Source organism: Rhipicephalus sanguineus, chromosome 4 (genome assembly GCF_013339695.2).
Source record: "Rhipicephalus sanguineus isolate Rsan-2018 chromosome 4, BIME_Rsan_1.4, whole genome shotgun sequence".
NCBI lineage: Eukaryota > Metazoa > Arthropoda > Arachnida > Ixodida > Ixodidae > Rhipicephalus > Rhipicephalus sanguineus.
In genome coordinates, this window is record NC_051179.1 from 141,314,794 (window position 1) to 141,330,565 (window position 15,772).

At 48.7% G+C, this 15,772-nt stretch overlaps 1 protein-coding gene across 1 annotated transcript in view; it reads right to left on the reverse strand.

The window, feature by feature from the left end:
- The window catches only part of LOC119389035 (monocarboxylate transporter 9), an 82,136-nt gene extending 66,679 nt beyond the window's left edge, over positions 1-15,457 (reverse strand). Inside the window, exons 1-2 of the mRNA XM_049414921.1 lie at positions 15,428-15,457; positions 4,344-4,609 (exon numbers count right to left, since the gene is read on the reverse strand). Coding sequence (XP_049270878.1) covers positions 4,344-4,609; positions 15,428-15,447 — 286 coding nt within the window. The 5' untranslated portion in view covers positions 15,448-15,457. The remainder of the gene's footprint in view (positions 1-4,343; positions 4,610-15,427) is intronic.
- Positions 15,458-15,772: the final 315 nt, after the last annotated feature.

The window sequence follows — 15,772 nt, forward strand, 5'->3', positions numbered from 1 at the left end:
GGCCGGTTCACCTAGCCCGTATCCGGAAAACTAAGGGCAGCAACCGATGGAGGTGCGGTTGCTGTACGACGAAATACCGAAGATCCTCCGCCGCCGACGACAACGCCGCAACGACATCTAAAGACACGCCCAAGCCGAACGAAGCCCTGACGTCGAACTTCACGGCCCGAAGAAGACCTGACGACACAACGACGAAGCAGCGGGACAAACCGACGTAGCCATGATCCGACCGCCGCGACCAATCGAAACGGTAGGCGACGAACGAGTGACCTCGACGTTCTCATCGACGGCCACAACGTCACCGCTCTCGTCGATACTGGAGCCGACTATTCCGTCATCAGTGGACCGTTCGCGACGAAGCTGAAGAAGTCAAGACCGCCTGGGAAGGCCCCGAAATCCGCACAGCGGGAGGTCACCTAGTAACGCCGGCAGGAATCTGCACAGCGAGGGTCTCCATCAACAACCGGATTTATCCCGCAAGCTTTGTAGTCCTTCAGCATTGCTCCCGAGATGTCATCCTTGGTATGGACTTCTTAGGCCTTCATGGTGCAGTCATCGACCTCAGATCGAAGTCGATAACACTATCTACAGAAAAAGCATTACCGCGGTACACGCCGCCAGGGAAGCATGCCTTGAATGTGCTGGAAGACCAAGTCACCATTCCTCCTCGCTCCAGCGTCATCATTTCCGTCGGCTCTCAGAAAGTAGCAGACCTGGAAGGCGTCATTGAAGGCGACCAGCACCAGTTGATTAACCGCGAGATTTGCGTCGCAAGAGGAATAGCAGAGTTGCGGGGAGGCAAAGCAACAGTGATGCTCACAAATTTTAGCAACGAGTATAAGCACGTAAACAAAGGCACGACAGTCGCCTACATCGAAGAAATCACGGCTACTTCGATGGCTTTCGCCATCGCCGATTCTTCCGAGCCAACACCGACGAACCAAGCTTCTCAACCAGTTTTCGACGTTAATCCTAGCCTTTTGAAGCATAAAAAAGAACAGCTCAAAAAAAACCCTGCTCTTGAAATACAGGGACTGCTTTTCGTCATCGTCAAGAATCCGCCAGACCCCAGTCGCAAAACATCGCATCATAACAGAGGAAAATGCCAGGCCAATCCGGCAGAGCCCGTACAGAGTTTCAACGCGAGAACGCGAATCCATAAAGAAACAAGTCGACGAAATGCTACGCGACGACATCATCCAGCCGTCGAAGAGTCCATGGGCGTCACCCGTGGTGTTAGTGAAGAAGAAAGACGGAACCCTACGCTCCTGCGTCGATTATCGCCGCCTGAACAAAATCACGAAGAAGGACGTCTACCCTGTCCCACGGATAGACGACACCCTGGATCGACTCTACAACGCGAGGTACTTTTCGTCGATGGACCTCAAGACCGGCTATTGGCAAATCGAAGTCGACGAGAGAGACCGAGAGAAGACTGCCTTTATAACACCAGACGGCCTCTTCGAGTTCAAGGTTATGCCCTTTGGTCTTTGCTCGGCACCTGCGACGTTCCAGCGCGTTATGGACACCGTGCTGGCTGGACTGAAGTGGCAGACTTGCCTTGTGTACTTGGACGACGTCATTGTGTTTGCCTCGAGCTTCGACGAACACCTCCGGCGCCTTGACACTGTACTACAAGCAATCAAGACTTCTGGCCTCACCTTGAAGCCTGAAAAGTGCCGCTTTGCATACGAGGAGCTGCTGTTTTTGGGTCACGTGATCAGCAAGGGTCGTGTTCGCCCAGACCCGCGGAAAACAGCTGCCATCGCTGCCTTCCCGCCCCCCACCGACACGAAAGCCGTGCGCCGTTTTCTCGGCTTGTGCGCCTACTACAGGCGCTTTGTCAAGGAATTTTCTCGAATCGCCGAACCGCTAACTCACCTCACGAAGACCGACGTGCCATTCAAGTGGAAACGGCGCAAATCGAAGCATTTGAAGAACTGAAACGACGCCTTCAGATGCCTCCTATACTAGCACATTTCGACGAATACGCCGATACGGAAATCCACACCGACGCAAGCAGCGTAGGACTCGGCGCCGTCCTTGTGCAGAAGACTGACGGGCAGGAAAGGGTCATCAGTTATGCTAGCCGGTCGCTATCAAAGGCAGAAACGAACTATTCCACAACAGAAAAGGAGTGCCTAGCGATCATCTGGGCTGCATCCAAGTTTCGCCCCTACCTCTACGGCAGGCCCTTCAAAGTTGTGAGCGACCACCACGCATTGTGTTGGCTAGCTAACTTGAAGGACCCTTCAGGTCGCCTCGCACGGTGGAGCCTACGACTTCAAGAATTCGACATTACCGTCGTTACAAGTCCGGAAGGAAACACTCCGACGCTGACTGCCTGTCTCGCGCCCCCGTCGACCCACCGCCGCAGGACGACAAGGAGGACGACTCCTTCTTGGGAATCATAAGTGCCGACGACTTCGCCGAACGACAGCGAACGGATCCAGAACTCAGGGGCCTTGTGGAATACCTCGAGGGCAGGACCACCGTTGTTCCGAAGGTATTCACGCGGGGACTGCCGTCATTTTTCTTGCGCAACGGTGTTCTCCTAAAGAAGAACTTCTCACCGCTTCGAGCCGATAGCCTTCTCGTGGTACCCTCGACATTGCGGCCAGAGGTCCTCCAGGCTCTGCACGACGACCCGACGGCTGGACACCTGGGTGTTTCTCGCACGCTAGCAAGAATACAGGAGAAGTACTACTGGCCGCGCCTTTCCGCCGACGTCACTCGTTACGTGAAGACCTGCCGGGACTGTCAGCGACGCAAGACACCGCCCACTAGGCCAGCCGGACTTCTGCAGCCTATCGAGCCACCTCGACGGCCGTTCCAGCAAATCGGGATGGACTTACTGGGTCCGTTCCCGACGTCCAATACCGGAAACAAATGGATCGTCGTAGCTACAGACTACCTCACCCGCTACGCCGAGACGAGGGCCCTGCCTAGAGGCAGTGCCGCCGAGGTAGCGAAGTTCTTCGTTGAGAACATCGTCCTGCGTCATGGCGCCCCAGAAGTTCTCATCACCGACAGAGGTACGGCGTTCACTGCTGACCTAACTCAGGCAATACTGAGATACAGCCAAACAAGCCACCGCCGGACCACAGCGTACCACACACAGACAAATGGCCTGACCGAGCGGCTAAACAAGACCATCGCTGACATGTTGGCCATGTATGTCGACGTCGAACACAAGACGTGGGATGCCATCCTTCCGTATGTGACCTTCGCATACAACACGGCCGTCCAAGAAACGACGCAGATGACTCCGTACAAGTTGGTCTACGGAAGGAGCCCGGCGACGACGCTCGACGCCATGCTACCCAACGTCACCGACGAAGAAAACCTCGATGCCGCCGCTTACTTACAACGTGCCGAAGAAGCTCGACAGCTCACCCGCCTGCGCATCAAGACCCAGCAACACACCGACAGCCGTCGCTACAATCTTCGACGACGCTTCGCGGAATACCAGCCCGGCGACCGTGTTTGGGTCTGGACGCCGATACGCCGACGTGGGCTTAGCGAAAAACTCCTTCGGCGATACTTCGGGCCATACAAGGTTCTTCGACGCCTCGGCGCTCTTGACTACGAGGTGATCCCGGACGGCATTACGAACTCCCAGCGACGCCGCGCACGACCTGAAGTCGTCCATGTCGTGCGCCTTAAGCCGTTTTTTGCGCGTTAGCGAACCTGGGGACTCTATTTTTCTTCCTTTGTTATTGTAATTTATTTTGTATGCACTTGTTTTTTTCTCTCTTCTATGTTCTTTCACAAGCATCGGGACGATGCTTTTTCAGAGGGGGGCTATGCCACGCCCACTTCTTGTCTTGTTTTGATGTATTCGGGTTTGACCGGCAGGGACGGTTATCAACGCTCGACGCTGTCCGCGAAGCATTGTTCGAGAAGCTTCACGTCTATAGTAGATCGTTCTGTTAAGATTGCGCCCCGCACGCGAACGTTCCAGCTTTGTCTAGAGATAACGCCGCCACCAGCGATATTGCTGGAAAGTTCGATACCGCCTGTATAAAAGCCGACGCGATTGACCGCTTGTCAGTTGATCGACGGACGACGCCCTGTTCGCCACTATATTTGTACAGCGTGTATTGCTGTAGTTATAGTTCTCATTTTCCGGCCACAAGTTCGGCCAAATAAACAGTTTCATCCTGCAAACGCCGACTGCTGTCTTCATCGACGTCACGACCACGTGACAATATTCTCCTACGGCTCTACCTTAGATACTTTTTAATAGGCATATAAATGCAATCAGTTCCCTATCCCTACTTTTGTCCCGGTTTGCTGCTGTTTTTTGAGTTGCTTAGTACATTTTAGCTATTTTTACTTACTGCCGGAGTACGTCATGATGGTGAAAACGCTCTGCGGCCACGAGGCGTTTGAGTGGTCCACGGAGAAGGTGTCAATAATTGCGACGAAGAAGAAGCCAGAGTTTATCTGCGTCGCCAGGTTGAAGAAAGAAGCCACGGCCGCGGCCACGGCGATGCCCCAGTTGCGGTCCATGTTCTCTCGCCCACCATACTCGGATCTGCGCCTGGCAGTTGCGGGATTCCCCTCCGGGCTCGGGTACGACAGCGAGAACACTCTGAAAGACCGACTGCAACACAAGATGGAGGACGACATGTTTTACATGCACCGCAAATGTTGCGGCGCGCCTGTCATTAGCAAGAGAACTGTATGTCGGGCTTCGATCTGCAAGCCAATCAACTTGATGAAGAAACGATGCGCAAAAAACACGAGGACGATAAGGAACACTTACAACAGAGGAGCGTAAAAAGTGTTCCATATTGTCCTCGTATTTTTTGCGCATCGTTTTTTCATTCAGTATGCTACGCCAACTCGCCCACATCAAGCTCCTTCTGCTTCAATATACTTCAATATGCGGTTGTTCACATGCGTAACTCAGTAACAATGTAAAACGCTTGAGGAGACGAGGACAAAAGAGGAGAACACAACACGGGCGCTAGACGAGCGCGAACTTGGTTTAAGATAAAAATATATAGGTCGTAGGCACGCGGAGGTGTAGCGTTGTCGATACCCGAGGCGGCGCTTTGACGCAGAACTTAAGACACGGTGGCTAAAGTTACTGTGCACGCATTTTGTCAACACCTCGCCCATGAATCTCTGACAAAACCTGCAATTAGCTTACGAAAATTACTTACTACTTGTCTAGGTTGCAACTTGCAACAGGTTTTAAGTTAAAGGGACCGACAACTGATTTTTCTCGACCCAGTTTTTTACAGCGCGACAGGAAGCTTACACCTCGTAGCGTTTGTACCTGCAGTTGTTTATCCTAAAAGCACGTAGTTATATTATAAGCAGTATTTTTCGATCTGAAAGGCTCTAAACACGCATGAAGGCTTGCTCCAGCAACGCTGAGAATTGATAGCGATGCCGCTAGCCCTTGTGAAAGCTGTCGTTGTTCTGCTTTCGCAGGAGTTACTGTAGCTATGCTTAACCACCTTTATTTTGAGCTTTCCAACCATTTTTGAAAATAGCAAGCTGTTACAGTGAGATGATGTGGCGTTATACACATTCTCGGTATTTGTACAGCGTTGTGTGCGCCTGCACTCAAGGTTGCCTGCGCCTGTGACATGGATGGCTTGTTCCGGCATGGGATCACTACGCCAAGCGAAGGCAGCGCCACTTTGTTGCATACAACTAACGCAGGCCTATATGTACATTTTTATGGAGTAATATCTTTTAATATAAAGAAATGAACAATATTTCAGTACTAACAGAAAAGTCATCGAACGCATACACCAATCAATGGTCCCGTGACCGGCTCCATCGGACCGTTTATGATTTTGCCGCCAGAGGCGCCAAAGGTCATTTTTCGCGACTTTCAATGAAGAAATAAAAGTATAAATTCACCTCTCACGAGATAAACACGGTTGGTTTGAGTCAATGCAACAGACAATCTTTCCATCAGTGCCGTCATCTCATTTCATGTTCTGGGCAGTTGTCGGTCCCTTTAAGATACGCTGGGCAGAAGCACCCGGAACAACTGAATGAACGCTTGCTGCGCGTCAACGTTTCTGATTCTAAAAGATTCCTGTCGCTGTTAAGCGCTCCTGAACAAGCGCAGCTGCAGAAGATAGGCCAGCTCGTAGTTGAGAGTCTGAGAATTGGGGACCCAAGACGCTGGGCCCCCAAGCTGCGTTGGGCAGCCTGCTCTTGCGTTCGGATGATCAGCAGAGTTTGAGAATTAGGCCAACGCAGGGTGCGTTGGGTCAAGCGCACGGAGCGCCACGCGTGACGAAATTTAATATCATGCGAGACGCGGGCAAGGGAGTGACATGTCCATAGAGCCAATGGGGACGAATATTTGGACACGATGGTAGCGCCGTCTGGATTCTAACGGTAGTTGCAAAAACAATTAAAAATGTTATCTTGCTCTCAACAGAAAAATCTTTTAGGATCTGTCACATGCAATTTAGTTTTAAGAACTACGAATATTGTTTGTAGATTTTATAGCTGTGTATAAAATGAAATATGTTTCAAACGCACAAGGGCGTTTTGATATGGCGCCTGGCGTTCCGCATAGCAGACGATGCCATCGTCGTCTGCTTCTGCGTCGCCGCTGGCCCCGCTCGCTCGGGCAGCCCCTTCTCTACCCTCGCTGAATTTCTCTCGTTTCCATAATTAACACAGTAGTCACTTACTCATTAGGTACTCACAAGTATCTTACATACTTACTTTAGTAGGCTAGTGCTGCCGCATACAGGCTGAGCGAAGTGACAACGCTGATCACACAAACTTGCTGCAATAAATTATTTTATTGCGACTGCATCGATGTTTACTCAAAATGAAAGACACGTAAGTAGCGTTTTAGCATGTATACCAGCGAATAACATGCATGCATAAGCGTTTATATGCAAAGAAGGTACGTACTACGCATAGCCCCACCACAGATGTCCGGAGCACAGATGCTGTCCAGCGTTGGATGATAAATAGATCCAACTGCACGAAGCCTTCGCTGGTATAAGAAAGGTATACCGCTAAAGTCCCTGCACTTCTGCTGCTCATGATGTCGCACCACTTCGTTCATAGTATTCAGCAAACTGTCTGTAACTGATATGAACATATCCGCGTCCCTTTCACGGCCACCAGTGCGGCGTCACTGTTTTCTGGTTTGCGCTGCCATCAAAAGCGCGTCACTTTCAAATCTTTTTAGCCTTCGCGCTATACACGTTTCTGACAGCATAAAATAAATGAGAAACGGTTTTTTGTGCATATTGACCTGAAGTCTTACAAATAAAATCGGCGAAAAAAAGGCCTAGATGGCGTTTCGATTACCGCTGCCGGCGGTGCGCTGTCGTCGTTTCGATGGGGGCGACACCTGAAGGCCCGGACGCGAAGCTCGCATCATGCCACCGGCTTGACGCGGGCCATACTGCGCCGTGGCCCGCGTTGCGTCTGTCTTCTCGCTGGTGACCCAAGACGCCTTGGGGCCCCACGCTAGTTTTCAATTTTTGCGTCTCGGGTCAACGCGAGCGCAAGAACCCAAGACTGGCTTGGGTTCTGCGCATGCGCCCTGGCGGCTCGCGAGCTTCTTGGGTCCCCAAGCTCCTTGGGGCCCCAATTCTCAAACTCTCTAATGCAATAACTACCGCGTCGGCTTCCACCGTGTTGACGCGTACTTCCACGGAACGAAAAGTAAAAACGAACTTCATTTGGTTTCTCTTGATGCAATATTATCCCAGACCCACCACGCGATAGTACATTCAATACCGATCCTCTTGATTAATTGGTTGAAAACTATGGATGTCGCTGTTGCAGCTGCTGTTCTTGTATTTAGCAGTAGGTGAAGTAGAGTGTACTAGAACAGGGGGGAGGGGGTGTTCTCGGAACGGCCACAGCACCAATGAACAGGAAGTGAAGCCAAAAGAGGGTAAAGCCCCTTGTGGCGCTGCGATCAGTAGCCTGCAATGTGTCGTCACATAAGATTTGCGCGCGGCTCCACCGAAATAGTTGCAGCTGTAGGTGCAGCTGTTGCAGCTGTAGGTGGTGTTACTTTTTTAGGGGCGAAGCTCCTTAAGGCGGCACCCGTTCGTCCCTCGTAGTCGTAGTCGTAGTGCGTAACCAGTCTTACGCTTTGACCTCCAAGGTGGTGCCGGTGGGAGATTTTTCCTGTGCGTTGTTGAACAATAAAAAATTCGCAGCGGTAGCTAAAAGCCGACTTCTTCTGTCTCTCATTCCCATTAGCAGCCATTCTTTACCTCCAAGGTAGTGCCTGGTGAGATTTATCCTGTGCGTGATTAAACAATAAAAATTTTGTTCAAAACGCCGTTCATTGATGAAATAGACCAACGAAAGACGCCAGATGTTTTGTAAAAGCAAAACGGAAGAACGCCAGATGTTTCTAAAGCAAAACGAAAAGACGCCAGCTGCTTAACGAAAGACGCCAGATGTTTTCTAAAGCAATGGTTTTCTAAACAATGAAAATTCACAGCGTACATGTAAAATTAAAGTGAGCTGCAAGTCGTCATAACTCATCGAACCTTTAGTATAAACGCGCCCGATCTCACGTCGGTGATGAGGTACTGGGAAGAATTCACGGAAGATTCACGGTTTACCGATGAACCTCCGCAGCTTCGCCCACTCATCATCATTCACTCCGTGGATATTGTGATTTTTTTTCTTTAGGTAACTTGTTAGAGTTGTACAGGGCTTTTTTGTTTCTTAACCCTTTCGGCCCTGGCGGTGTCAATTGACACCATGACACAACATTTCCCCTAGCACCTCGGAAATGAAACCAAAACTCGCGATTCCTGGGGGAATACTTCTTCAATGATCCCCACTGTGTTTGACACCAAAATGGTGACATGCTTGTGGAGCTGGGAGCCGTAGTGAAGAAGAAGCTTGACCGAAGTCATGGGTGACGCCGTGGCGGGTCAGCTGAGGCGGCTAAGCGCAATTTTCGAGTCGACGTACCGAAGCTGTTTGAATGAGTATCACAGTGAAAGATGAGACGTGGTTCACATTTTGTGTGCTCTAGTGAATAGCGGGAAAAAAAGATGCCATTTTTCTCATTTCCGAACCGCTGAGCCCTGATGACCTAATTTGGTGTCATGTCTGTAAATCCATTAATAATTGCACCACTGGCTCAATTTTTCGTTCGTGGTCTTCTGAGGACATAACTATTAGGAAAACAAACACAAAAAATGTCCCCGACCAAAATAAAAAATCGAGGGCTGAAAGGGTTAAAACTAGTTTGAATTACTACGCTTTGTGATAGAAGGTAACTCGAAATGTGAAGTAAAATAAAAGAAATTTGACAGTGAGCGTAAATATTGCCAGCGCCACCGCACCACATAATTCAAACCTTCGCCGTTTCCCGCTGAGCGAATGTCGACTGCGTTCAGTTATTCTTTTCCTGTGAGCCAGGGCTCGGCAACCGAGAGCAGCGCATGGAACACACGCAGGCCGCCTCTTGCACTGACAGAAATCTCGCAGGCCATACTTTACGTTTTAAGAGCTTGGTCATTTTGCTGTGGGGTTGTCCCTTGTCCCTCCTGCCGTGTACGCTAGTTCTCATTGTTCCCGCTAGAGGCGCAGCTGTGCCTTTCGTTGATTCAAGGGCGCGTGCTCCGCTCTCGGTGGAGCACGCACCCAAAAACAAAAAAAAACACAAAAAAGCCAAGGGAAGCAGCACGAAGGGCTCGCAATGCAGCAGCTGCGCGGGCTCGCCACCAAGACCTTGCGGTGAGAGCTCGCGAGGCCGAAGAGAGGCGCCAGCGCCGACAGCAAGCACAAGCCACTAACAGCACCGAGGCGGCGGCATCAGCGATGGCTCGCGATGCCGAAGCTAAACGGGCTCGTCGACAAACGGACCCCGAGGCGGTACGGGCCCGCGAGGCCGCAGCGAAGCGGGCGCAAGCACAAGCGGACTTCGAGCTGAGAGCCCGCGAAGCAGAAGAAGCCTTTACACTAAAACGAAAACGTTCCCCGAAGCTTATGTGATACGTAAGTAAGCTCTTGAACAAAATGTATATAATACATCAATATGTGAATTTGTGTTATAGTGCATCGATATGCAAATTATAAACATTGTGTATAAAATATTATATATAATATATAATCACACCACAACAACTCTCGTGTCACATTTTTATATGATGATGATCGAGCATATGTACAGAGAATTTACGGTTTACTGGATTTAACCTCAAGAGCAAGCTTCTTCATCATCATTCACTTCGTGGATATGCTGTGAATTTTGTTGAAGTTCGCGCGGTGGCGCAGCAAATAATTGCGCTAACTCTCAAAGTCTCGTATTTTACTCGACATTTCACGCTACTTTTTGTGACAAGGAAAAGCAACTGAAGTTAGCTTTAAGAAACAAAGAAAAGAAAACCAATACATCTGTAACAAGTGGCATTACAAACCCACCATTTACAGGTGCAACAAAAACCCGGGTCTTTTAGGTGGGAAGCGGGCATTCTACCTATGCACCACTGTGGTGTAACTTCGTTCAGCCGTGCCATTCCTCGCTGCTTAGCTTCCAGTGCTCTTGTAGGGACGAGAGAAGACAGAAAGCAATTAGAGCGTGTGAGAAATCTCTTTAACTCCGCGCGTACTTGACTGGTTCTAAAAATTTTTGCTGCGGTCAATTCACGAGGCAATAAACTCCTTAATTTAGGCCATTCGATGGTTACATAGAAAAGTGCTGCAGGGACTCTTTCAGCGACGACACATTGCAGCTAAAGATTGTAGTGCTACAAGGGGCTTGACCCTGCTTTGACTTCACTTTTGGCAGCTCGCTCTGAGCGCTCCCCTGTTCTAGTACACTCTAGCTGAAGTAAAAAGTACGATGCGCAAAGTATGCGAAACGTTAACAAGATGTAGCGAAGTGCTGCCGTCCACCAAACGTTTGGTTACACCGACCAACCTTCAGATTAGCTTCAGTTCTGGTTCGTAATCGATTTCAAATTTGTGTTAGTTGTTTGCCTAGCTGCATGGTTAAAGCCCATATTTCTGTAGAGGTGTCAGAAGGGAGATTAAGAAAGAAACAAGTAACACGAATGTACTGATATTTTTTTTTTCCGCACAGATATAACTGCGCACATAAAAAATTGAATACTAAGAAATTTGTGTGCAGGTCAGACGAAAAGCGCAGCATAGGTATCGCTTTACTCTTGCTTTACAGAATTTGTTTGGCATCTGGCCAACCTTACTAGCCAGGCGCACGTGGGCCCACTGGATATCGCTGTAACCCGGCGCTGTAAATCACGGGATGAGTGTCGGCAGGATGCGGTCGAACGGCGTGAAAACAGCAGGTGTGGCCCGTATTGTACCAAAGCTCTATGAATGAACATACTCTGCGTCCGCAATAACTTTGACCACGTTGCGCCGAAACTTGTCAGCACATTGCGTACGTCTCTTGGCTTAGGTCTTCACCTGATCGTTCACAGCAAATATTTTCTATATTCGGTATGTTAACAGTGCTTTCATTTTTCTTGGATTGTTTAATCATGGTTCTACAATGTGCTTTTTTGAGCGGGTTAAATTATCTGTGTAAATTAGGAGTAAATAAAGAATGAGGTGTTAGTAATGGCTGTTCACTATCACCAACAGACTGTCAAGACAGCGCAAGTGTAGGGGACGTTATTTGTAGTAGTTATGACATAAATGTGAAGGAAGTGATGCGGACAAAAAAGACAACTTGCCGCCGGCAGGGACCGAACCTGCAATATTTAAATAACGCTTCCGATGCTCTACCAATTGAGCCGCGGCGGCGGTCGTCCTCTCGACCGCTTTATAGGTTGTGTATGCGCATTATTCTGGGAGTGCTGGCTCCGAAGTTCCTCTTCTTTCGTTGTTCACTGCCATGTGACGTAAGCAGGAATATACGGATTTGCCAATTACAGCAGCAAAACGAACAATATCTAAAAGCTTCACGAATGTTATTTCCAACTATTGTATAATGAACACATGTAAACCCACCCTTTATGTATTGCCCATGTTGGGCTTTCAAGGTAATAAAATGAAATGAAATGAAATGGAATGCAACAAACACTCGATCGGCGCATACTTTATCACAGTAGGGCAAGAAACGCACCTTATGAAGCTACAAAAGTTAAAATTGCGGATTCAGAAAGTGACGTAATGCAGCAGAAATTGCCAACACCATTCATTCTAACAATGGAATCAAATGCAGCGCAGCAGGTCATTTTTGTCGGAAAGAAGAGTCATTCTTGCTTCCTGCACTTCCTGTACGGGTGAACCGTATTGTAACGCGAAAGTTACTGAGGCAGGTAAACAGAGACGCCAGGAAATAGACACACGGCCGTATCAAGTCGAAAAATGCGGACTTAGTCTCTAATCTCGTGTGTTTACTAACCGGATTGCCAGGGCCTACAAGTACGTGCTGTACGCACATTTTATCCCTGAAGTTGGTCACAATATACGGTTGCCCATAAGCCCGATTAACGTAACAGTGCTAGAAATCTTTTCGATTCTAGAAATGACACCCGAAGCGCAAAGCACACACGCACACCCAAGCCCCAGACACACCAGACGAAGAGCACTTATTCAAAAACGTACAAATTAATAAAAGAAAAACAAAATGTTAATTAATTATATTAACAAAGTAGTCATAGGAGACAGCGATGCTGATGGTTAGATTGTGTACCTGTCACCTCAACTTTCGTTGCGTACTCTCTCTACGAACTTGCTTGTAATTTGCTCCTTGACGCCAACTAAGAAGGCACCGTGCTCTGTCTCTCGTTCTATGGGAATGTATATTTTCGCGCGCTATATGCACCATCTCGCCGAATATAAAGCTTTCTTAAGCTAAGCATTGTCTTTCGTTGGCCTTAGCGTATAACCACTGGCATGACGAGCCGGCCTAGAAGTTTGAGTGATCTACGTCCTACAACGAAATTTGCCTGTGCCTAGACCTAACAGCCAGTATCTGATCTCACGGGAGTTTCTTGTTTTCGCCTTGTGTGCCATTTACTCTTGCTACTCCCCTGGCGATACGTACTACTTTACACATTGTGTGGGCTGAAGCAAGTTGATTTGAAACCATAGGCGTGCGCACAGGGGGGGGCAGGGGGGGCGGCCGCCCCCCCCTAATCATCTAAGAGGGGGGCGCAAAATCCGATGCGTACATTGACCCTTCTAGTCACCTAAGAGGGGGGGGGGCGCAAAATCTTCCGCATACATTGACTTAGTAGGGTGGGGGGCGCTGTGGTGAACCTTTGCCCCCCCCCCTAATGGGGAACCCTGCGCACGCCTATGTTTGAAACAATTGGGTGCAAAGTTCTCGCGGTGGAGCGAAGAACGCGATGGCATTGCAAATTATATAGGGTATACGATTTGTAATGGAACTGTAAAAAACGCCAGGCTTCCGCGGAACACGCGGCACAGTGACAGCGTAAGGTGGAGGAGCGGCCTTCGTGCCCGTTGTGAGGGCGCCTAGTGCTAGTACGGTTGCGAAGTGGCCACTACGCCATAATTCATCATGTTCTTGCATGTTCACTTACATAGCTGCCCACTTTTTTGATGTTGTGGCTGATGATGAGGACGAATTATGGCGGAACCCTTTGTATATAATGTGCAGCATTCCAGCCGTAAAATCGCTTGTAGCACAGCGCCAACAAGTCCAAATTGTTACCCTTGTCGAGCATCAGACCGCCTATTCGTTCTCCCCTTTTGCCACGCAATATTATATCTGTTAACGCGACTTTTTGCCCGCAATGTCACCTGCATAGATTTTTTTTTCCAAAGTTCTAAGCACTGGCATGGGTCTGGGGCAGAATGCTTGACTGCTACGCAGAATGCCTGGGGTCAATTCCGATTCAAACATTTTTTTCTTTCTAATTGCGCGCGATGGCTGCGCGGACAACGGTGGCGGCGCACAACATCGCCACCAATATCCGCTGTTGTTGTAAACTCATAACAGCTTACGCTATAAAATGCGAAACACTGGGAAGGTATGCCTGTCCGGACTGTCTTAAATAATTGTGTAGACTGTCCCAATAATTTGTGCGAAAGATAAGAAAGGTGAAAGACAAGTGAGCTCACTTCTTCGATGTATAAAAATACAAAAGCCAGTTCATGACCTCTGTTCGCTCAATGATCTGGAGTGAACACGTGCCAACCTTATTGGAAAAAAAAAGTTAATTGTACTTCGGCCTTCGTCTCTTTCCGCTGCGCAAGTTAGTGAACTTGGCCGATTTGAAGCGAGAAATAACTTAAAAAAAAAACAAGAAAGAACGACAATCTGTTAGAACCGTCAGATTTACTATGCATGAAATTTCTGTAAATCCAAAGTACAAAGACCGCGCGGTTTTTTTTTTACTTTTTCTTACTATTTAAGATAGGTCTTATGAGACTTCTGAGCGTGGGCGAAGGGTGTTCACCACCATCAGGTGACCGCCCTAAATCGATCGAGGAGTGCTTCCTTCTTCGCTTCGATTACTGGCTTCGGTTGGAACATTCACCACGACGGCTTTGCTGTCACGCAGCAGTAACATGCACAGACTTATATCGCCGGAGCCCTGCCATGAAAACTCGGTTGATATTGCTTTTGGCCACTTCGGTTTCGCTATATCAGCGCAGTAAACGCCAACTTATGTTTACTTCATCTAAGGCGAGAAGCAGTGACTTTTGTGCGTCCATATTAAAGGCTTAATAATATTGTCCTTAACTGAGGGAAGCATAGAAGATGTGCTGGGCCAGAATGAAGAGGTAATCGTAAACTCCAGTATGAAGCCCAGGATTTCGATTTCCGGAGTGGATACATGGCAATGGAGACAGTAAGGTAGCACAGCATTTTGCAGCTGTATGAATTTTTCTTACGTAAACGTAATTCGGGGCATAGAAAGCCACGAAGCACATGAGCTCCAACTATTACGAAATGATAGCGGAAATTCCAGACAATATTACGCTGCAGACGACTCGCGTAAGCTCTAAAGCCGGCTTGCACTTTGAACTTTTCATAGGTTTTTTTTTTTTTTTTCGCATGAACACTATCAATTTCCACGTCGTACAAAACACGTGTGGTATGTGGCGTAGGTTTTACGCTGCATAACTGAAAATTATAGACGTAGGATTAAGGGAAATGAGGACAGTAGAGTATGTCAAACGTCGCCGATATCTTAGTTGGCATTAAGACAAGGAAATGTATCTGGGTAGGTGACGCCATCGGAGGCACGGGTAACCGACGGTCAATTATAGCGACAGAATAGATAACAAGAGACGCGAAGCGCTGCTGTGGACGGCAAAGGGTTTGGTGAAAGGACGAAATTTAGAAAATTTTGGGCATAAAATATAATCTACTCGGGCAGGACACTGCAGAATAAAGATCACTCGGAAGGGCCTTCCTGCTGCGGAGGATATAGGATGGCCTGATTCTGTTAATGACAGACAACATCTGAAATAAATATTGGAACGTTGCACTCACAACTTGCCGTTGGCTTCCATCACTGACTGTCGCTCCTGCGAAACAAAGCCTCAGCACCGGAATCGAGGGATAACCCAGGCTTTACAAAAATTCAAGTGGGTACTGCCCACGTGTTTGCCGCAGGTGCGTCTTGTTACCTTTGAGTCACTCGGAGCGGCATTGCAACATGCTGCGTGGAGCGTATCGCGCATATTGCGACGGCTGTGGTGATGGAGCTGAAAACTGTGTGCTCTGTTGCCTCTTTTTTTTCGGTTTGTGACGTTGTCGTTTAGCTCAATCACCTGTCTTGCGTAGTGGAGTCGCCATCGAACAGCGCAGTCTGCATCGTGACAAGTGTGCCCACTT